The sequence below is a fragment of the Tympanuchus pallidicinctus genome, unplaced genomic scaffold (genome assembly GCF_026119805.1).
Source record: "Tympanuchus pallidicinctus isolate F22 unplaced genomic scaffold, pur_lepc_1.0 scaffold1, whole genome shotgun sequence".
Taxonomy (NCBI): domain Eukaryota; kingdom Metazoa; phylum Chordata; class Aves; order Galliformes; family Phasianidae; genus Tympanuchus; species Tympanuchus pallidicinctus.
This window is the reverse complement of record NW_026294618.1, coordinates 100,207,840-100,229,606: the sequence shown is the minus strand read 5'-3', so window position 1 is coordinate 100,229,606 and position 21,767 is coordinate 100,207,840. Positions and strand designations below refer to the sequence as shown.

Sequence of the window (21,767 nt, the reverse complement as noted above, 5' to 3'; positions counted from 1 at the left end):
AGCGAGCACGCGGCCGGAGCTGCGCAGGCGCGGAGGGCCGAGCTGGGAGCGCCATGGCGGCGGCGTGCGGCGGGGAGGTGGCGGCACGGCCCCCCTTGGCCTTCTCGCCTCACGACCGCCGTTTTCTCGCCGTCTCCGGCTCGGATGGGAGGCTCCGCGTGTGGGACGCGGCGAGCAGCCGCCTACAGCACGAGTACGTGCCCTCCGCTCACCTCAGCGCCGCCTGCACCTGCCTGGCCTGGGCCCCGCCGGGGGGTCGGCCGCCCCCCGACAAGGTACGGGCGGATCGGGGGGAAGGGATCCGCGGGAGGAGCGCTCGTACCCCGCGCGGCCTCGAGGTGCGGCCGCGCCGCTTCACCCCGCCCTCCCGGCGCCATGCGGCGAGGCCCGGCAGCGCCAACGGGACCGGGCTGGCCCGCGCCACGTGTGGGGCCGCTGCTCGGGACGGAAAGCCTACTTGGTGGCGGGGAGCGCGGCGCATCCTTCTCTTTTTTTTTAATTTTCTCTTCTAAATTGACTAAAGGTGTTCTCAGCCAAAGTGCTGATGGCGAAACCCGTTTGCTTTTCGCGTTCCCTGCGTGGAAGCAGCGCGCCCTGAAGTAGCCCGGTATGTGGCACGCAGCCCGGCTCTCCCCTCCACAGGACCCCGCGCCTCGTGCTCTGCGCTCAGCAGCTCCAAGCACCTCGGGGGATCTCCGCCTTCTGGCTAAGCTCACTGGGACGCTCCAGCTGAAAGCCTCTGTAGTGCACGCCTTAAATCACTTTTTCGGCTCGTTTATATCGAGGTAGTCCTTACTTTGCTCACTGTAACAAACGACTTCCTGAGCAAGATGCTTCTCTTGAATGGATTTGTGCAATACACCCGGTTTGCCCTAAGAAGCAACGAGTTAAATGTGTTTTGGTAAAAGCTTTTTATAAATACTGCAACAGGTATCTTGAAATGCTTCGTGCACTCAGATTACCCACCCAAAGGAAGGCTGTGTTGCCCCATTTTTGTTACTTAAGCAGCTTAATCCATGGGCTATATAAAGTGGAAGAAAGAATTAATTTCAGATTGGCCTCTTCATTGCTCGTTTTTAATTCAGCTTGGAAGAAAAGAAGATGCATACATTAATGGGAAGGCTGAACAGGTTAACAGAAACTGAAACTGATGCTTACCTCTGCTGTGTGCAGTGCGGCTTCAAAGCTTGACGTACCGTGCTGCCTTAGGTCAAGCACAGGAAGTTTTGAGTGGTGCTTAAACATTAGGGCCATTTTAGACAGCCACCCCTAAAGACTACAGATGCTCCAACATAGCTGTTTGTAGGGTTGTATGCAAAAAGGATTTCATCAGGCAAGCTTTGGCTTCCTCTGTTTTTTTCCTATGGCATTGTTTAGTTCTTATTCTTTTTTGCTGAAATGTGATGTCTCCAGGTAGCAGTAGTACCTGGTGTGTAGGAGTAAAACCATGACAGTAGGCGCCTGGTGTTTTGTCAGGTTACGCCTCGACTGCGCTTTGGACTGCTTCTGTGTTAATGAAGGCCAGGTGTTTCGAGGGGAGCATGAGGAGCGTAGAGTTGAACTCCAGGCCCTGGAATTGCTGATGCAGTGGTGACTTATTGGCATGCTCTCTGCACACGTGCTTTTGCAGCGTTAGTGCTTCCTGCTTGTCCTGTTCACCACCTCCCTTCCCAACAAGTGGTGTCTTTTGCAAGAGGACCACTGACTTTCAAAGTAGTTTCTTCCATCTCCTTCCTAGTAAGTTGCAGCTGTTCTGTCATCTTCAGCTCTTAAGGCTCTTCAGGGTTTTAAGAGCTTTACTTAACATGTTACCAAGAGAAATTAGATTTCTGTTAATTAGAAGAAAAGTCTCGTTCTCAGCAGCTGCCCTACACAAGAAAGAATGTTACGGAAATTCTCATTTGCAAATGACTTTTCTAAGTATCTCTGCTAGTTAAAGCTAAGCTTTTTGAGTATTTTAAAGTAAGTTTGAGTTTCCATAAATCTGAAAATGTTCAAAAGAAGCTGATGCTTGATACACTTCAGCTGCTCTGTCCTCTCCATGAGAGCTAGGTGCTTCTTTGGAGTCCCTTCCAGCATGAATAGGTCTGAATTTTTCATCGATGCTTCTTTCGAGACAGAACACCCCGTGAATAGTGCTGATGAAGGCACTAAAGTTCACTAAAGAAATGGGTGTAAGAAAAGTAATTGGAGAAAACTTCACTATCCCTACTTTCTTCATAACACTGGTAGTGCTGCGGACCTCAGCAGGACCTTGTGATGCTCAGTGATGCCTTTGGTTTGCTTTAAGGGAAATCAGTCATAATGAACCATATGGAGATTGAATGAGCTTTAATTAAAGCTTTATTCAGGGGACAAGAACAAAATCTGCTCTTAATTGTGGTTTTGGTTCCCAGTACTGATTGGGAGCGATAATTAATAGAACTAGATACACAGATTTTGAAAAGTCTCTGGAAAATATAAGCTGTGCTTACGTCTCCAGTGGCAATGTGGTCCCTGTCTTTGCATTTCTAACAACAGTTTTGAGGTGGCTGAGTTGGCACTGCTGCCAGAAATTTAACGAGTTTATTTAGTGCGTGAGTCTCCTTATATTATCTTAAAACCTGGTTGATTAATTAGTTGTGCTTTGTAACTGTGGTGATTTCTCAGCACTTATGTTTTCATTTCTTTTTTTGTAAACACTTTTCTTTCCCAGGGAAGGTGAAGCCTAAACAAATCCTTGCAAAAACCAACGTCCTTACTTTTCTCTAGAGCCCACTGCTGTTTTTAATAAGCAATACAGCATATTTGCATTTATTGGCTTTGAATGAAACCATTTTCCTTGGAGGTGGGGAAGTGTGTATGTTAAATATGTAGGAAAAGAAGGCTCTAGTTCTTCAAACTAGTTTTGAGACTGTTTACCCTACGCTGTTAAAGTTTTTAATTTGCTGAAAACCCCCAAAGTCTGGTAGCCATTATATCTCTGGAGCTGTCGAAATTATGTACGTTATATGATGTATACGATCTGACAGATGAGAATCATAGAATCAGTAAGGTTGGAAAGGTCCCCTGAGATCATCATGCCCACCCCTGCCATGCCCACTGACTGTCTCTCAGTGCCACATCTCCGTGGTTCTTGAACTCCTCCAGGGATGGTGACTGTGCCAGTGCCTAACCACTCTTTTGGAGAAGAAATGTTTCCTGATATCCAACCTGAATTAGCCGTTTTATTTTATTGATTAATTACTTGGGTTTACCCAGTCACAATAAACACAGCTGTTTCTTCTGCCTTTTTTTTTTTTACTCAAGTTTTGCATGCTTTTGGTTAAGCAAGATGAAATTCTTTATCGAAGTAGTTGGTATCCCTTGCGAAGCAGGAGGGTGTAAACTTGAGAATTGCCTGATAGGCTGTAGGAAGACCCCTAGTAATCGACTCCAGGACTAGGATAGATGATATAGTTTCAATTCCTGGTTGCTTCTCTCTGTCTGGTGTGGTCGCACTTTCTTTTTAAGAGGCATTGTGGTTACTTAGTATTGCAAGACTGATGGTAAACTGATGATTCCTAATAAAACTTAACATACGTTTCTGTTCTGGGAATGAAGTAATTTGGTCATGTTTAATCTTTACCTCTGCCTCTGGGAAATGAACTCTGAAAAACAAATGTTTTTCCCTCCATGTGTGGTCACTAAGTTAGCAAAATGGCCTCTATTGAGCATTTCCAAGAGACTCAGCAACTTTGCTACCTTGAACGTGGAGGTATAAGATGAACCTCTAAATTGCCACATCTACATCTTGTGTCTTAGCAGAATTTGTGCTGGCTGACTGGATCTCAGACTTGGAGAGGTTTCTTCCCCCTGCTTTAGCACTTAAGAATAACAGGTCAAACTAATTAATTCCTTTTTTTTTATTCTCTGTTTTGCAGGATGGCCCCCAGAGGAAAAAACGGAAGTCTGAAGCTACAGGAGTGGACAAGCAGTTAGACATCCTGGCTATTGGCACAGCAGTTGGTAGCATTTTGTTGTACAGCACAGTAAAAGGAGAATTACAGAGCAAGCTAGTAAGTTACACACTCATTGTCATGTGCTGCCAAATAATGGTAGTTTCAGTCAGCTTATGCTGTTCTTTCTGTTGCTTAAAAATGGGCTAAACTGACCTAGTTAATCAGATCTTTTTTTCTTAATGACTGCATACTTGAATAGAATTGCAATAATTTAGATTCTTGGGAATCTTTGAGTGGTACTGCTGTTGGCAGTATGAGACCTCTTAGTTTGGCAGTATCCTAACATTGTGTGTGGATTTATTTTACATCAAATATGTTCATAATGATGAAATGTCTAAGTGAACAATTAAGTTCTCCCTGTACCTATCGTCCCCTGTGCCTCTCTAGGGCTACGGGAGGAGAGGGCAGGATTGAAGTATTCATCAGCTCTTGGTTAAGCTGTGGTACTCTTTGATGGACTCCTCTGTACATCCTGGTTGGACTTCAGCAAGCAGGCACTTAGATATCTGTTATCAAGACACCTGTGCTAACTGTGCTACTGCTCAGCAGCTTTGACTGCTGTTTGTCAGTAGTGCAGGACAACTTTTTGTTAACTGAAGTAGTAGAACAATAACGAATACATGCACAGGTGAAAATACGAAGTATCTTTAACTTGCAGCTCTGTATGTGTACTGGTTGTAAAAAGCACAAAACAAGTTGCATGCTATGCGCTCCCCTTTGAAGTGTCTGTGATTTGGATTCATTTCTTGAAAGAGCACTTTGTTCTCATTGTTGATGTGGGGAAGATTCAGTAGCAGTACCTCTTTATTCGTAAGTAACCCTCTCGTGTTTTGTAGGATGGTGGTCATGACAATAGAATAAATTGTGTGAGGTGGCATCAGGACAACTGCTGTTTGTATAGCTGTTCAGAAGACAAACACATTGTGGAATGGAACACACAGACCTGCAAAGTAAAGTGGTGAGTGATCCTCTTGCTCTGATCTGTTGTCGCTTGCTTTTGTGTATTTCCTCCTTTATAGGTGTCAGCACTGTGCTGCTGGAAATGCTGCGCTCTGCTGTGCAGGCTTTGTGCTCGCTGTACTAAATTAGCAGTTAATTACTACTTTAAAGGAATTCAGAGTGGTTTGAGTAAGGGATGAAAGAGTAAATCTTATGGTTGGATTTCTTCCTCTGTGTATTGGAGGGACGAAATACAATGCTTTGCTGCTAAGAGGGATGTGAGTTTCTCCATGCTAACTCTTAGTGAGATATGGGCTTCCAGTTGCTTTTCAGACACTGAAAATACACGTTCTTAGAAATATCCTTGGAGTGTGGGGAAAGCAGATGCTGGAACACCTCATCTCACTTAGATCTACTGTGCACACCTGACTTAGCCCCAAGGGCCTAGCTGTGATGATACCCAATTGGTTTCGCTCACTACTGATGTGCAGTGGGGACAATTCCACTTGGCTGTCTGAGCAGGCTGCTGCCATCTAAACTATGTTGAGCCAAACAAAACTTAGTGCTGAGTTAACAAGTTGTCTAAGGTAGGTATTTGCTTTCTTTTTCAGTACAGTCAGTCTTTCGTTGTAAGCTCTAGGAAACGAAGTCTTCTGTTAGTGATTTTGTTTATCTTAACTTAATGAAAGTCTGGAATGTGATGACACTTTGACCCTTGTTTTCTACTGTTGTTACTTTTTTTTTTTTTTTGTAAAATTTCCCCATTGTATTATTTCACCATTTTACAGATTTTGCTGAAGATCTTTGGCCAGTGCAGACAGACCATTCCCAGTAACCTCCTCAATTTCCTTAGGAAGGAAAGGTGTCCTTATGTTTAGACCCTGATGCAAAATAGCAAGAGGTGATGATAAGATCTCCCATTAGCCTTCTCTTCTTGGGTGTGAAGGAACCTGTTTCCATCACCCTTTCCTCCTCACACTCCAGCCTCCAAACTTTCTTGGTGATCCTTCATTGGATTGACTGCAGTGTGTCAGTAGCTTCTCCAAACAGGATGCAGTGCTCAGGTGTAGTTTCAGAAATGCTGCACAGAAAAGGGGAATCGTTTTCCTTGATCTACTGGCCATGTTCTAGCTAGTAGAGCTCAGTGTGCGGTTGACCTCACTGCTGCAAGTACTCACTGCTAACTCATGTTAAAGTTGTCTGTAAGGATCCCCACCTCCTTTGTTGCTAATATGTTTTCTGGCCATTTGAATCCAGCCTGTATGAGATTTTTATTTTTGTTTTCCTGGCACACATGAAGATGCTTTACCCAATCCTTTCATCTTGGAGATTTGACTGCCTATTTCTCCAGCTTGTTGAGATGAGCAGCTCTGCCCTCCAGCATACTTATCAGCTGATCTCCCTAATTTCTTAACGCCACTGAACTTGCTAGTGGATGCATACTGTCATATTTTCAAAGTCATTCATGAAGACCTGAGCAAACACTGAGGTTGAATGGAATTGGAATGTCCTTGGGGAATGACACCAATAACTGGCCATCAGCTGGATTTCATGGCAATGATTGCAGGTGTTTGAGCTCAGTGTTCCACGCAGTTCTTATCCTACCTTGGAGTCCACTCAGTTAGTATCCTTGCAACCAAACTGGAATTACATAGCCTAATGTGAGATGTTGTCAGAAGCACTGCTAAATTCAATTTAAATAGTGTACAGTGTATATCATCAAAGGCAGGTTGGTTAGGGATGATTTTCTCTTTTTAAGTGTGATTGCTGTTTCCAGTTGCTTTTCTGACCTTTGTATGTTTGGAAATCTTTACCAGGTGGATTTGCTGTGTATAATCACACATTTCCTCTCATTTCCTATATTCTTTTTGCAGATAGGTTTGTCGTTTTTCCAAGTCAACAGAAATTTCTCCTGAGCAGTGCACTCATCAGGGATGATGGAGGGGTCTTGCAACATCACCGACTTAAATATTTTTGGTGCATCCCATTCCATCTTAGAGGCTGCATGTGTGACCAACTTGTGATCCCTGACTTTACCTATCTTTATGGATAATATTCTGCTCCCTCTGATTCTGGCGCTGGGTTTGGGAATGTGGGAGGCCTGAGAGCAGTCCTTGCTCTTCTGTGGTGTGGCTTTTTCTGTGTCCTGAACAGATCCTTACACCATTCAGCACTGGGCCCACACATTTCTCAATCCTAACCTTACTGCTGCTGATGTGCCTTTCGATCTCCTTTTTGTTGGCCTTCATATTTCCTGCTGCTGTGAACATCCAGCTGAACTTTGGCTTTCCTGCATGCCAGGGCAACACCTGGTGATTTTCTTCGTGTTGGTGTGTGCCATTCTTGTGCTTTAAGATGGTTATCCTAGAAGAGCAACCAGCTTTCCTGAGCACCTTTTGCTCTTTATAGCAGTCTCCAGTGGAATATTGCCCATCATTTCCTTGAATAAGTGGCAGTCTGCTTTTACGATGACCAGAGTTGTAATTCTGCTGTTTGACTTGCTCTGTAGCAGATGCCCAGCACATCCTTGTTGGCCTCTTCTAATACATACCTGTAAGTTCTTCTCTGGCTCTTGGCGTGTTTCAAAGCAAAGCTCCATGCACTCAAAGCCACCTTTATGTGTAGAGAAAACCACCTCTTCCTTGCACCTTCCTGATATGTCTTCACTAAATAGCCTTCCTAAAAGTCCATTAACTACAGTATTCCTGTCTTGCATACTATCCCACTGGTTCTCTATGATCTCTAGTAAGATCAAAACTACGAAGCTCCCCATGGATATCTAGCTCATCCTGTTTGTCTCTCATAGAGCATGTGTTCATGCACAGCCACTTGGGATGGATCCCAGCCATGCTGTTGTCTGGTGAAATGTGAGAGCTGCTCCTACTGCTCTTCACCCTGGGTGTTTCCCTCTGTGTTGCTGTATACCCCCGCTTCTTTTGTGACTGGTTGTTGTTCTGGTCTCACACCAATCCTAGGTTAGTTCCCTCTTTGCTAGGTTAGCAAGCCTGTGGACAAAATTGCACTTGTCCCACTTTGCAAGATGAATGTTGTCTCCCCTCAGCAGTCCTTGTAGCTGGAAGAGTCCCGTGGTTAGACGAGCCAATAAGGTGTTGGTGAGCAGGACGTGCCTGCTCCTGTGTGAGTGGTCTCCATTGAATTGAGGAGAGCACCACCTACAAGCTGCACAAAGTTTGGCTGTAAGGATACTTTGTGGCAGTCCTTGTTTTCAGTTAGAAAGCAGTAGTTGCTTAGGAAAATGCCAAGAAGTACTCCTAGATTTGATGAATGAACTGCCTGTTAGAGGCATTGTGATCTCTAATTTTGAACATGGCAGTGAAAAATTATTGTTGGAGTGCAAAAATGAAAAGTATGCTGACATTGTAATATCAGACTTTTTACCAGAAGTCACATCAGAAGTCATGTATTGCAAGTCATGCCTGAGGTAAAAGATATTGGAATCATAGAATCGTGCAATGGCTTGGGTTGGAAGAGACCTTAAGGACCATCTAGTTGTACATTTGAATATAATTTCTTGGGTTTGCTACATTAAATGGATATGGATCTGAAATTCTTAGTCCTGACTTACACTTTGGAAGAGAATACAGAATTTTGTTATACTCTGTGTAAGGTATAATACTGCTTGTCAAGTTTGTAGCTAATAAACTTGCAGCTTCTACGAAATCTAGCAGAGCTGATGGTGCAAATGAGCTCACTTGTAGAAGACAGAAGAGGTGCTGCTTGGCATAAGAAAGGTCTCAGGAAGTATTTAGGAAGGGGATGTTCACCATCAGAACGTGGTGATTGGGTCGTGATTATTATGTATAGAGGGTTTGCGTTAATGATTTCCTTGTAATTTTGCCCTCTTAGAAATATGCAATACTCAGACTCTTTCTAGGCAGGCACAAGCTTTCTGTGACAGCATCTTTCTTTTTCTTAGATAGTGCTTTCAACCGTGGAGTTCTTAAACCTTTGAGGCCAAGGTTATTATTGTCAGTGTCACTGACAGGCTTAGGAGGAGTGCCAGGAACTGGGTGGGCCTTAAAACTCCAAAGTCCATTCTGAATAAGTTGATGCAAGCTTTGTGGATTGTGGTTCCAAGAGAAGTCTTAGTGGTGTGGCTCTTCTTGCCTGATGCTGAGTAGCAGAGAACTTTGAGGGGGGGATATTGAGAACAGGATAAGCAAATACGTATTTTTTTAAACAACAGCAAAGCAAAATGAACAAAAACTAGTCTTAATTATTTCTTTATTTTTGAGGAAATTAATTTGAAATTGAGGAGCTGAAACAGAATGATTTTTGACCTAATTTTTGACTACTTAGCTTTTTTTTTGAAGTATGTTTTGCCTGAGATTATTCAGCAGAGTTGTCATGCATTTTGAAGTTATGCTAATGAATGTCTTTTCTGTGTCTCCATCCAAATTCTAGCAAGTGGAAAGGTGACAACAGCAGTGTCAGCTCTTTGTGCATCAGTCCAGATGGAAAAATGCTGCTGTCAGCCGGTAGAACTATAAAACTGTGGGACCTGGAGACCAAAGAAGTCTACAGAGTAAGTAACTTTGTGCAACTAGACATCAAAAAATAATATATATATATATATATATATATATATATATATATATGTACATATTCTTCTTGATTAATGGCATTGTGCATTTAGTGTTTCCTAATGGGACATCTGAAAATTTGGTAGGGTGGAAGGAGACAGCTGGCATCTTTGGGGCTGCTGGAAGTTATTTCTGTGATGATACCTTCAACTGTGGTTTCAACTTCCTGACAGTTGAATGAGGACGTTGAATTCCTTGGCTGTGTCTGAGAATGCTGCCAGCAGCCTTTCTGGATCCCATAGCATAAGGATAGGTGCTGTTGTCTTTCACTGTGTCCCTTTCTGAAGCCTTTCTACTGGGGAGCTTGGTTCACTGCACTATTAGTTCTTGCTGATGTGTTTTTGTGAGAGCTCCTGTGCCTTTGTGCTGAGTACCTCTTTAAAGCCTTCAGGTCTCTTAGCTAAACTCTGTGTAACAGGTGTTATCAGTATTGCTGTGGAAGCAATTGGAAGGCAGAGGGACAAAAATGTTGTTCTCTGGGCAGGGCTCAGACACATGGAATTTAGCATGTTTTGGCTGTTCCTTAAATGCAGTCCTGTTCCACTGTATGACAGCAGATAGGAAGCAGCAAGTCTGGATTTCTGGTGTTTGCTGTCAGCTGAGTGTGCACACGTGTTACTATGGGCTTGCTGGCACATGGCAACTACTGTGTGTGCCTGCATCCTATACTGACCAAAATCACTGTGAAAATAAAAATTGAAGCGTTGATTTATTTTATTTCATTTTGTTCAACAGCTTTAGTGTGTCATCAGACCTGTGTGATCATCTTCAAGTTGAGGATTAAACTGTAAATCTAGTTTTGTTGTGAAGTGTGACCTGCTTTCTGACAGTAACAGCAGTACAAGCAGGTGTGATTTCTTTCACATGAGCTTAGTAATTTTGCCTTTGATTCCCCATTAATCTGATAAGTAGATGAAGTGTCAGGAAACATTTTTGAGACATGTAGGAATGTAAGGAATCTGATCACCAGTTAGAGAAACAGAAAAAACACTGAAATACTCTTGCTAACTTTGATTTTTGGATCTTTCTTAACATTCTTTCTTAACTAATGTTTCAGTTTTTGTCATATAGCTGATGATGGCAGTAATTGAACTTCCCCCCCCCCGTTCTCTTAGCATTTCACAGGCCATGCTACATCAGTGTCATCATTAATGTTTACCACAGTGAGACCTATGAATGAAAATAAACCCTTTGATGGAATTACAGGACTTTATTTCTTGTCTGGGGCTATACATGACCGGTTACTGAGCGTTTGGTATGTGAACTTCTCTTAATTTTTAACTTTGATTACGACTGTTACTGAGGATAGACTGAACAATTATGTTCTGAACTCTGATGAAGCAGAAGAGGCGCTCTGGAAAAATGCAGTGATGATCTCTTAAGTAGTGGTTTCAATTCACTGATTGTTGAATGAAGACCTAAATTTCCTTGGCTGTGTCTGAGCGTGTTTCCAGTAGCTGCCACTTGACTTCCCAGCATATGCTAGGAATGCAGTGCGTGGTATGCTTCTTGTTCTTTGTGTTTGCTGTGAAGTTTGTTTTCTTCTTTGCTGAATTCTGCTTGGTGGCTACTTTGCATTTGAAATTTGAACACCTTTTAAAGCTGAAAGCTGCGATTATGACATCAGTATTTTTGGCTGAGGTGTGCAGTACTGTGATAGTGACAATAGTAGAGCATGATTTGTAGGCTCTATAACACTGTGCTGCTTTTCAGATGTGGAGGATGCTGTTTGTGCCCTGTTAAATAATGTGTGCTGTTTGTGTCTCCAGGCAGATCAGATCAGATAGGAAAGAAAAGAATGCTGTGATGTCTTTCACGGTAACAGATGAACCAACGTTTATTGACCTGACCGTGTCAGAACTCAAAGAAGAGGTAGGAGCAGTAGTTTGTAACCAGATATGTCCAACAGTTTCACACCAAGTTCCTTTTAGGGCATTAAAAAAAATAATAAATTTGTTTGTATTTGGTTTCTGTTACGCAAAGATGAGATTTGAATGCAAGTTCAGTAGTGTGAGGATATTTATTGTAGGTGCATTTGTGTAGCTAGCAGTTTGAAACAATTATTTTCATAGCTACCAAGTGCAAATTCCATGTTTCCTTCAAAAATTTTGCTTGTGATGGCAGAAACATAATTTGTTTCCTATTTGGAACAAGTTAGTAATCAAAATGTTTCTTAGACTTCAATAGTAAAAACCAGTGAAGATTTCTTTCTGAAATACAATTTGAGCATTACTCTGTTTTTTTGTCTATTCTCAGATGGCTATGGTAGTATAACTGTGTTTGGAATTAACTAGCCTTTATGAATTTATGTAGCTGAGCACATTCCTCAAGTCTCTTTCAGCAAGAAGTTTCAGAATAGTTGTCTTACGAAAAGTGTCTGCGTATGAAATGTTCACAAATCATTTCTGTAGTTACTTAAAACATTTTTTTCCCCAACTGCCTTTAGATTCCTTTATAAAAAGAGTATTTCATGCTAGAACTCCTAGCGTTTCCATTTGTGCCCTTTCACTGCATGTGTAGGAGCTGGGAATATTCTGTGATGTGCACCTGGAATTTAACTGCACTTTGTACTCTGTTTTAGTTTCTTTCCTGTGAACGTATTTAGTGTGTAGTGCCTGTGTAGTTCAGTGCATCCAGACACCTTGGGTAGTATATTTTTGGAACACTGCTGCTTATACTCATGTCTGCTAGTAGTCAATTCAGGTTTGAATATTTCAATATTGATACAGTAAAGCGCAGATTTGAATTATGTTTTTGTTTTCTAACTGCTGTAAGAGTTCCTGAGATGTGTGTCTGATCTAATTGTATGGATTTAGTTGTATCTCTAATGTAGTTGCTGTAGAGTCAAATTGTAACCTGCACATGTCTCTTGATGTTTCGTACCTGCGGGTGTCTGTCGTTTGGTCTAATCAGAATCTTCTATTGTGACTTCTTTCAGCCTGTGAAGTTAGCAGTTGTTTGCAGAGATGGGCAGTTGCATTTATTTGAACACATCTTAAATGGGTAAGGAGGCATTTCTTCTGAGAGTATATATGGCAAGGTCTGGGATTACTGGGAGGCAAAGCTCATTTTGTTGTGCTGCTGCCTTTGAACTCATCTGTTCACAAATTGAATTCCAACTGACTCTTTGTCTTGGGTTACTTGACGTGTTTCAAGAAATGCAGGGGAGCTTATTTGTTGGGGGTTATGCTGTGCTTTGTTGCTTTAGCCAAGATTTTGCCTGATTTAATCTCATTTAAACTATCTGTAAAGGATGTAAACTAGTAGAGTTTAAGGATTTGATAATGAAGAGTGCATACTTGTGCAAGATATGGAAGTCTTTAAGCTAAACATGTTGTTGTTTTCCTTTCCTTTTTTTTTTTTTTTTTCCTTTTCCCTCAGCTACTGCAAAAAACCTTTAACATCAAACTGTACTATCCAGATAGCAACACCTGGAAATGATGGAGACTCCACGCCAAAACCAGTCCCTATTCTAGCAGCTGCATTTTGCACAGACAAACAGTCTCTGCTGCTTGTGTATGGAAACACCTTACAGCCCATCATAGAGAAAGTGGTACGTAAAACATATTGGAAAGGTTTTGGATTTCATACTTTTTTGGAATTGCAGCGTGAGATGGAACTTACTCTTTCTCCCTTCTCTGGGAGTTATGACTACTGCCCTTGTGTTGTTTAGAAAGGGGATGTGTATTCTGCTCATTCAGCTGAAGTGTGACTTGGCATTATTGCTGGCTGTTTCATGCTGCCTCAGCTGTTAATACATAAGGCCAATGAAACTTTCTAAAACTTTCAATTTGCCTGTGTGAGCTTCTCTGCAGAGCACAGGGATCTGGTAACAAAAGGCAGATGTGCAAAGCAACTGCTACGCTAGGGGAGGATAAGGAGCTCATTCTTGTTTATACCTTTGGTTTGTTCTAATGAACACAGTAGTTTTATGAATCACCACTGTGATTCATTGTCAGTTCACTGTTTTTATTCCTCTCTTTCCAGTCTTTGAACACCAACGAATCCCACATATGTTTGATAAGGGACGTCCAGAAAGTGTTGGCGCTTAAAACAGATGATGCTGTAACAAAGGTGAGCTCGTTTGAAATACAATTGTCTTGCATCTCTTGATTTACTTAGAAAATTCTAGAATTCTCTGCTGTCTTCTAAAATAAATTTGGATTTCTGAATGAACATGCTTAGAGCTGCAGTGTAGTTTCAGAGACCCACAGCCCTTGGCTGCTGTGTGCACTGATAGGCCTTCCCTTGATTACCTTCCTGTAGCTCGTGTCACAGCTGACAACATTGGTATAGAGAGCAGACAGCATTGGTTTTCTAACCCTCAGGTTAGCTACCAGTTCTGGTGCTCCATCAGCCTGGTGGAGCTTTGTGCTAATTCCCTGGTCCTGGAGCTGCAGGGTAACAGAGCTGAGATGCAGTGAGAGATGTGGGAGCTCCCTGGCATGCAGTGATGATCTCCATCTTGGTTTCGCTTTTTGCTGAATTCCAGTGAAGACTCATTTCTCTTGGCTGTCTGAGCATGCCTTGTGGAGAGAAAAGTGATGATTTGTGTATTGAGCGAAGTGAGTAGTATTTTAATTTTATTATTTTTCTCCAGTAAAGTTCTTGAACCATGAAATCAGTTTTTTATTTGTGAAATATGACTTGTGTGCACATCATCTGGAAGTTGCAATGCTCACTGCAGTATATGTATTTGTATCACTTTAGTGGGCACTCAGCATGGCTCCCATAATGTACACAGGGCTGGGTGGGTACTTCAAAAGGACACTGAACTGCTGTTATGAAAGAAGTGTTCTGGAAGTAGCATGTAGCATTTCCCAATAGGTTGTGGCAGGCTGCTTTTAACATATGTGAGGATCTCGAAATAAAATCAGTATTTAAAACTGGAAGGAAAATTGAGATATTAGCAATTCATTCTGATGTGTTTCTGTCTTTCTGCCAGGTAAAGACACCAGTTGTGAACTCGGACACCAAAGTTCTAGTGCCTGGCATTCCAGGGCACAGTGCAGCTGTTAAAACTCCGTCCTCAGGAAAGGAGAAAAAGAAAAGCAAAAGGAAACCAGGAGAGACAGAGGTAAAGTGCTTCCTCATTTAAACCCACCAGTCATTTGAAAAGCAACCATAAATGATCATTGCAGCTTCTTTAGGTATATTTGAACTTGAGTTGTTTGCCTTTGTTGTTTGCATGAGGGCAAAGTGAATCATACTGTCTTGTAGGAAATGGGTTTCCCTTTGGTCAAAACCTTACTCTCACTGAAGCCCTGACAACATTGCCCACAAATCTGCCTGTTACTGCAGAACTTTGTTACACACTTGCCTGTCTCTATGTGCTAAGACACATTACTGCTTCTTAGTTAAAACTTCATCTTCTCTTTTTCCAGCTATCCTCTCAGTATGGTATTTTCCAGCAGGATGGGAGGGAATGGTATATATTAGCTACTTTACTTTCAGCTGATATTTCTAAGAAATGGCCATGAAACACTGTTCTTATTTCTTTGTCTGCAGGACAGCATTGAGGAACGCCTAGGGGCGTTGGATATTGATGTGAGCAAAGTAAAAACTCCAGGTGGCCTTCCACAAACAGATAGCTTTGCAGTGCTTTTGGTTCAGGGCTTGGAAAGCAATGATGAAGACATCTTGAATGTAAGTGTTGCAGGATCACTGTATGCTGTTTAAACTGTTTGTTGAGATTTGTGGGGAGCTGCTGTGGAAGCTGAGCAGTCGAGGTCCTGTTGTTACTCCTGGCTGCTTTTTGCTGATGTGCTGGTAAGGCACAGGTATTATAAATGGTGGTAGTGGTATTTTAATGCTAGCTACTTTTTCTGAGACATCACATGAACTTTGTAGCAATTCTGTTTATGGTAAGTTTGTTGTGTGAGAGTTCAGATATTTTACAAGTCATGTTACTAGTGCACCATCTCCCTTTTAGTTTCAGCTAGAGAACAATCTGTGCTCAGTCTAGAGGGTACAGTTTCCAAGTAGGTGTTTGAAAAATGCATCTATGACCACAGTTTGACCTGAAAAGCTTGTTGCTGCACTTGGATTAGGAGGATTTTATACTTCTGGGGCAGGAAAAGGAAATCTCTTAAGGATTTGTCACTGAGTAGAAATTACTTGTCACCAGTGCAGGTGAAAGGCATTGTATTTACAGAAGTGAAGCATGGGAATAGAAAAATAGCAAGGGAAGTTCTTGTTAATATGGCTGTTATACTTTGTTTCTAACATGAGATGGGTGGACTAGGGGCGATGGCTGACTGTTTTAGACAGGTTAATCAAGTGTTTATTCTGTTAATTGTAGCTGACTTGAAAAATGGAACTCCTTTGCATTGTGAATTTTATTTTATATGTTACCCTCATCTGAGCATATAGAGGTAGCGGAGTAGAAAAAGGTTTGAACCCAGGAATTTTTCATTTTTGTTCCCACATGTGTTAAAGCTGAATGATCATCTGATTTATTTTTCCATTTTAACAGAAAGTGCTTTCCACAAGAAAGGAAACTTTAATAAAGAACACAGTAGCCAGAATGCCTATACACGCTGTCATTCCACTGCTGCATGAGGTAGGAGAGATTGCATTTCATGTACCTGTCATACAAACCACATTTGGCTTGCCTTTTAGCTGGGGAAAATTATGGATGGGTCTCTCAATTTCAATGAATAAATCAAGTCAAATGATATTGATTTAGTAGTTTTACAATACTGAACTTATTTGTAGTTTATTTCTGTCTTACTCTTACCTCATCTGGCTGAAGCTTAACCAAAGGACAAAGTGCCATTGTCAAAGCTAGGAAAAGCCATAGGTCATGTGGTGCTATCTTAAATGAGTAAGCAGGAAAAAAGGAAGAGGTTAAGCTAAAGCTTGTTCAGTCTGTGGCAGAAAAATACAACCAACCAACAACACGTTACTTATTTAATATTATTAAAGTAGCTGATAATTTGAAATTGGGAAATAGCAGTGCTAGTCACGGTTATATTTCTCTTGCACTTTAATCTGCTGGCCTCAAAATCTATTCTTCTGGCACTAGTCTTTCTACCCAAATATTGGGCTGTCATGTGGATGAGCTTTAAGCTCATCATGCATTTCTTGCTTTTAATTGTTACTGTTCTTGTTTCTCTAGCTTACAAAGAGATTGCAAGGCAACCCATACAGGTAAGAAGCGAGTTGCCCACAGTTCAACTTATCTGAAAACATCTATTCTGTGTTTTATGGCCTGTGCTTCCGTGTGAAGCTTCCATAGTAATTGTAATGAACAGTTATGTTAATAGAATCCTGAGGTAACCTGATTGTGGGTGCAAAGGTGAACTTTTATTAAGACTGTGCTGTTTTGTGCTGACATAAGTGAAATTAAAAAGGGGAAGGGATACTTGAAGTGAGCATGTATCTGAAGTAGCAGACAGCTCAGACATGATCAGTATGTCAACTCAGATCACTTTAAGATGTGTAGCTTGTATTTAAGAAGAACACACAGCTCTTCCTGCACCTGCCAATCCTGCTATATTGCTACAGCAATAGCTTTGCTGTGACTAGATGTCTGCAGCTGGATTAAAAAAAAAAACAACAAAAAGAAAATTGTAGAAGAAGAAAGAAGTAGCATTAGTTTGATCTTCATTGAAATCTCCAATGAAAAACCATGAGAAACAGATCCCTGAGCGTGTGTACTTCTCATCTTTCTCTTTAAATGTCAGTTCTTTTCCCAGTAAGTATCTCTTACTTGGGTATCTCATCTAGATAGCCAAATTATTTTATTTCCTACTGCATTTTTATGTAATGAAAGTCAAGTGCTTCTTGTAGAACAGCTTAGCAACTAGAAAGTGAAATGTGTGTTGTCAGCCAGCATCTCACTATCTATGATATCATTTGCAGTGCCTCACAAATGGTTCGATGGCTGAAGTTTGTTTTTACTCTACATGCATCCTACCTTTCCACGGTAAGTATTTTGCATTAAAGTTAATGCATATGGCTGAAACTAGACTTAAGTGCTTAAATGTACGTATATTCTTCCTTCAGGAATCTGTCTCTTGCTGTGCATGGTATGAGAGTATGTACCATGGTATGGTACATGCTCAAACCAATGTACAGAGGGTTGTACTTCACCGTTTTGCTGAATTGATGGATATTTGTTACAGATTGTCATGGATTACCAAGATAAACATAATAATAGCATCCCAAAGTCAAGCCCAAACCAGTTATGTCACGGGAAAGAGCCAAATAATTGTCAAACATGATCTAGCTGTTGTCATTAACACTTACAGAACTAAATTTCTGTACTGAGTATGACTGGATATATAGGGTAAAGGTATGACAAAGTTGATGGAGTAGCAGAGTAGCAGGCAATGTAGTAGCTTCTGGGTGGAAATCCAGCCTTCCCTGGATAATGCACTCTAGCTCAGTTTACAAAGCAAACAAATGTATTGTGACACTGTTAGTCTTTTATATTCCTGGGGATCTCCCTTTTGTTACAGTTGTGTCAAAACTTGTATGCATTGCTAGTACTGGGTTTGTGTACTGGAATGTATTCAGTTTCCATTCACACTGCTTTCCAAGAAGTCCTCCTAAATATGCTATTAGGAAATGTGGAAGGAAAAAGTAGTGTAAGTAGAAGGGGTTATGGTTCTAGACAAGCCTATGTATTAACTGGTTGGGTTGCAGGTGATTTCTGTGAATCTTCAGCAATTCCTTCTGACCACAGTGATGTCAGCAAGGATTGTTTGTCACAAATGCGTAAGGATAGTTTAAAAATACAAAAGTAAGATACAGGTTATGTATTGGGTAACAGCTTTGTTTTAATTCATCCATTTTTTCTCGTAAGTTGCCAGACCTCATTCCTCAGCTGGGAATGCTATACCAGTTAATGGAGAGCAGAGTAAAAACTCTGCAGAAGCTTTCCCGTCTACATGGAAGGCTTTTCCTTCTTGTCACCCAGGTAAGTTCAGCTGAAGAGCACAGGATATGTAGAAGTGTTATTTGCAGGCTTAGCCTTCTGTTGTGAGAGCATCCAGTGGGACCTGTCATCAGGAACTCAGTGCAGCTGCTGTACGGCTATAGTGGTAATACTCAAAGCACTGCAGCTGTCTGGTCAGTCCATGCTCACAGAAAGTGTTGCACAGTCTGTCCTGCCAGATGAGTGTACTAACACATAGCATTTTAAATGGGAATAAATGGGAGGTATTGGGCTGCTTTAAAGCAAATGCCTCTGAAATTTTACTTTGTCCTTTCTATTTATGCGGCTGTTAAACTACAATAATAAATGAATGCATGTTAACCTCTGTGTAGATTTCATTTATGTTGTTGAGAGTCGTCGTGACTCGAAGTTTGCGGAATATGTGGTTCCACGTAAGGCTAATCTGCAAATTCTGTTCAGGTTGCAGCATCGGAAGCAGTTCAGGATGTGATGGAGATTAATCGGACTGCAAAGCTGGTATATGAGGATGGTAAGTGCTGTGTGCTAGATGTAGCTCAACTCCAGAACTTTTGTGACAGCTCACAAGTGGTGGCTGTTCATCTTGCTACTGTGATACTGGTAGTGGACAGTCTCCAAGCAGGGAGGTTTTGTGGGAAATGTATGGCAGGCAAGTGAGTGATTAATCATGTAAGCATCTTACAGTTCATTTTGTCTTTCTTCCCCTCCTTTGGTTTCCTTCCCTTCTATTTTTTGGTGAAGTCAGAGGGAGGCCAGCAAAACCTCAGACTTCTGGCGGGCAAACTTTGAACTGTTTGGGACCCTGGTGGGGTCTTCCCTTGGGATTCAGTACTGAAGGGTAAAAGGGTCCCAGAAGTCTGATCTCTCCTCAAGAAGGAAGTCTTAAAGGCACAGGAGCAAGCTGTCTCCCTGTGCCACAAGATGAGACAGCAGGGAAGATGACCAGCATGGATGACCAGGGAGCTTTTCCTGAGGCTCCAGGAGAAAATCTGCCTCCTGTGGAAGAATGGACTGCCAGCTCGGGGAGTACAAAGAAGTTGTTAGAGTGTGTAGGGAGAATATTAGAAAGGCAAAAGCCCAACTTGAACTCAACTTGGCTGTTGAGGTAAAAAAAAGAACAGAAAACTTCTTTACAAATATGTATTAACAGTAAGAGGAGGGCTAAGGAGAACCTCCATCCTTTTCTGATGTGGCAGGGAATTTGACAAAGGCTGAGGTTCTCAGTGCCTTCTTTGCATCTGTCTTTAATAGTCAGACCAGTTCTCATCAGGGAACTCTACCTCCTGACCTGGAAGTCTTGGATGGGGAGGAGAATAAACCCCCTCAGAATTCAGATGGAAACAGTCAAAGAGATTTACTACTCTACCTGAACTGCCACAAGTCCGTGGTCAGGTGGGATCTACCCGAGGTTGCTGAGGGAGCTAGTAGAGGTGACAGCCAAGCCACTTTCCATCATCTTTCGGTGTTCCTGATAACTGGAGAGTTCCCAGAGGATTGGAGGCTTGCCAGCATGACTCCTATCTACAAAAATGGTTGTAACGAGGTTCTGGGGAGCTACAGGCCTGTCAGCCTAACCTCAGTGCCAGGGAAGGTTATGGAACAGATCGTTGTGAGAGAGATTACACAGCATCTGTGGGAAATCTGGAGTATCAGGCCTAGCCAGCATGGATTCACGAAAGACAGGTCCTGCTTGACCAACCTCATCTCCTATGATCAAGTGACCCGCTTGGTGGAAGAGGAAAAGGTTGTTAAAAGGGCAGCAAAGCTGTGGAGGGTCTGGAGCGCAAGTTTTATGGGGAGTGGCTGATGGATCTGGGGTTATTTAATTATTATTTAGAAGAAGAGGCTCAGGGGAGATCTTAACTGCTCTCTACAACTGTCTGAAGGGAGGTTGTGGCACAGTGGTGGTTGGCCTCCTCTCCCATGTAACAGTGATAGGACAAAAGGGAACGGCCTCAAGTTGCACCAGGGGAGACTTTGATTGGATGTTAAGAAACATTTGTTCTCTAAAAGAGTTGTCAGGCACTGGAATGGGCTCAAGGAGGGGCTGCAGTCACCAACCGTGGAGGTGTTCAAAAATGTGTGCATGTTGTACTGAGACGATGGTTTAGTGGGAAGTATTGGCGATAGGTGGACAGCTGGACTGGATGATCTTGGAGGAGGTCTTTTCCAGCCTTGGTGATTCTGTGATTCCTGAGTCACAAATTAACGAATCAATTAATTGAAAGATCTTGAAGTACTTAACTGATGACATCGGATTTCTAGTGCTAACTGCCCTTACGCTGAGGTAGATGCAGTCAAGGAGCTGCTACATTTGAGTCAGTGAGACTTCACAGCAGTGTGTGCATATATACTTCATTTGGGCCTGCAGTTTCTACTACAAATGTATACTCATAGCAAAGTGACTAGTTGCTAATTTGTTGGTCAACCTAGTCTTCATGTGGAATGAGTTTTGGAATTTAAATAGCACAGTTTAGTGGAGGTTTAGCAGCATGTGGAGTTGAGTTTTGTTTGAACACATTCAAGTCTGTTGTCCAGACTGAGGGATTGTTTTCTTTTGCAGAATCCTCAGAGGAGGAAGGTTCAGATGATGAGATGATTGCGGATAAAGACTCAGATGTAAGTGGAGTTGGATTGAATCTTCTCCCAGTCATTTGTCACAGAAGTTGTGTTAATGTCAAAGATTCAAACATTCCTGTTTTGTTCAACCCTCCAGGAAAACTGGGATGAAGATGAAGAGAAAGAGGAGCAATCAGATGAACAAGACATGACTGTTGAAAAGGAAGTTAATGGTGATTCTGATTTGGAACCAGAAAACGAAAGTGAAGAAGAATAACGGCATAAAAGAATAAACTTAACAGTTGAAAGAAGTGGGCCACCAGAACTTTCTAATTCTGGATCATCTTGCTGAAAGATGCCATATTTGCATATAGGGAGTGCAGACTCATGCGCAGCCTATGTGCAGGGGCACGTGTGGGGCACTGTGCATTTCTGAATCCAGAATGTTTAACCACGCCAGCCTTCTCTTGCCCTATTTCCCTGCGCTTACTATAGAAACATTTCTTCCACCTCTCATGGTCAGATTATGCCTGTCATGTGGACATGCATTTGTATCTCAAGTGAAATAAATCTGCCACCGCTGTTTGTGTGGTAAACTTGGTTCAGCTTTACACTGAATTTGTTTCAAATGTTCAAGGATCAAAGACAGCTGATCTATACCTTCTTTCCATGCTTCAGTTAGCAATAGCAAGTGGGCATCCTGCTGCTTTTTTTTTGTTGTTGTTTTCCAGGAAAAAAAAAAAAAAGGAAAAAAAGTTATTT

At 41.9% G+C, this 21,767-nt stretch overlaps 1 protein-coding gene and 4 non-coding genes across 5 annotated transcripts; all 5 read left to right on the top strand.

Annotated features, from left to right (window-relative positions):
- Positions 1–22: 22 nt before the first annotated feature.
- Positions 23–21,605, top strand: WDR43 (WD repeat domain 43). The gene is made up of 18 exons (XM_052682251.1): positions 23–275; positions 3,903–4,037; positions 4,817–4,938; positions 9,345–9,465; positions 10,639–10,778; positions 11,293–11,395; positions 12,462–12,526; positions 12,905–13,076; positions 13,511–13,597; positions 14,469–14,600; positions 15,032–15,169; positions 15,999–16,085; positions 16,644–16,675; positions 17,390–17,453; positions 18,336–18,449; positions 18,888–18,957; positions 21,010–21,065; positions 21,163–21,605. The coding sequence occupies exons 1-18, from the start codon at positions 54–56 to the stop codon at positions 21,280–21,282; spliced, it is 1,980 nt and encodes a 659-aa protein (XP_052538211.1). The 5' UTR covers positions 23–53; the 3' UTR covers positions 21,283–21,605.
- LOC128090240 (small nucleolar RNA SNORD53/SNORD92) lies at positions 5,365–5,441 on the top strand. The gene has a single exon (XR_008210879.1). It is a non-coding gene; the product is annotated as a small nucleolar RNA SNORD53/SNORD92 (small nucleolar RNA).
- Positions 9,653–9,736, top strand: LOC128090248 (small nucleolar RNA SNORD53/SNORD92). The gene has a single exon (XR_008210882.1). It is a non-coding gene; the product is annotated as a small nucleolar RNA SNORD53/SNORD92 (small nucleolar RNA).
- LOC128090244 (small nucleolar RNA SNORD53/SNORD92) lies at positions 10,886–10,969 on the top strand. Its single transcript, XR_008210881.1, has one exon. It is a non-coding gene; the product is annotated as a small nucleolar RNA SNORD53/SNORD92 (small nucleolar RNA).
- On the top strand, positions 13,969–14,047 carry LOC128090236 (small nucleolar RNA SNORD53/SNORD92). The gene has a single exon (XR_008210876.1). It is a non-coding gene; the product is annotated as a small nucleolar RNA SNORD53/SNORD92 (small nucleolar RNA).
- Positions 21,606–21,767: the final 162 nt, after the last annotated feature.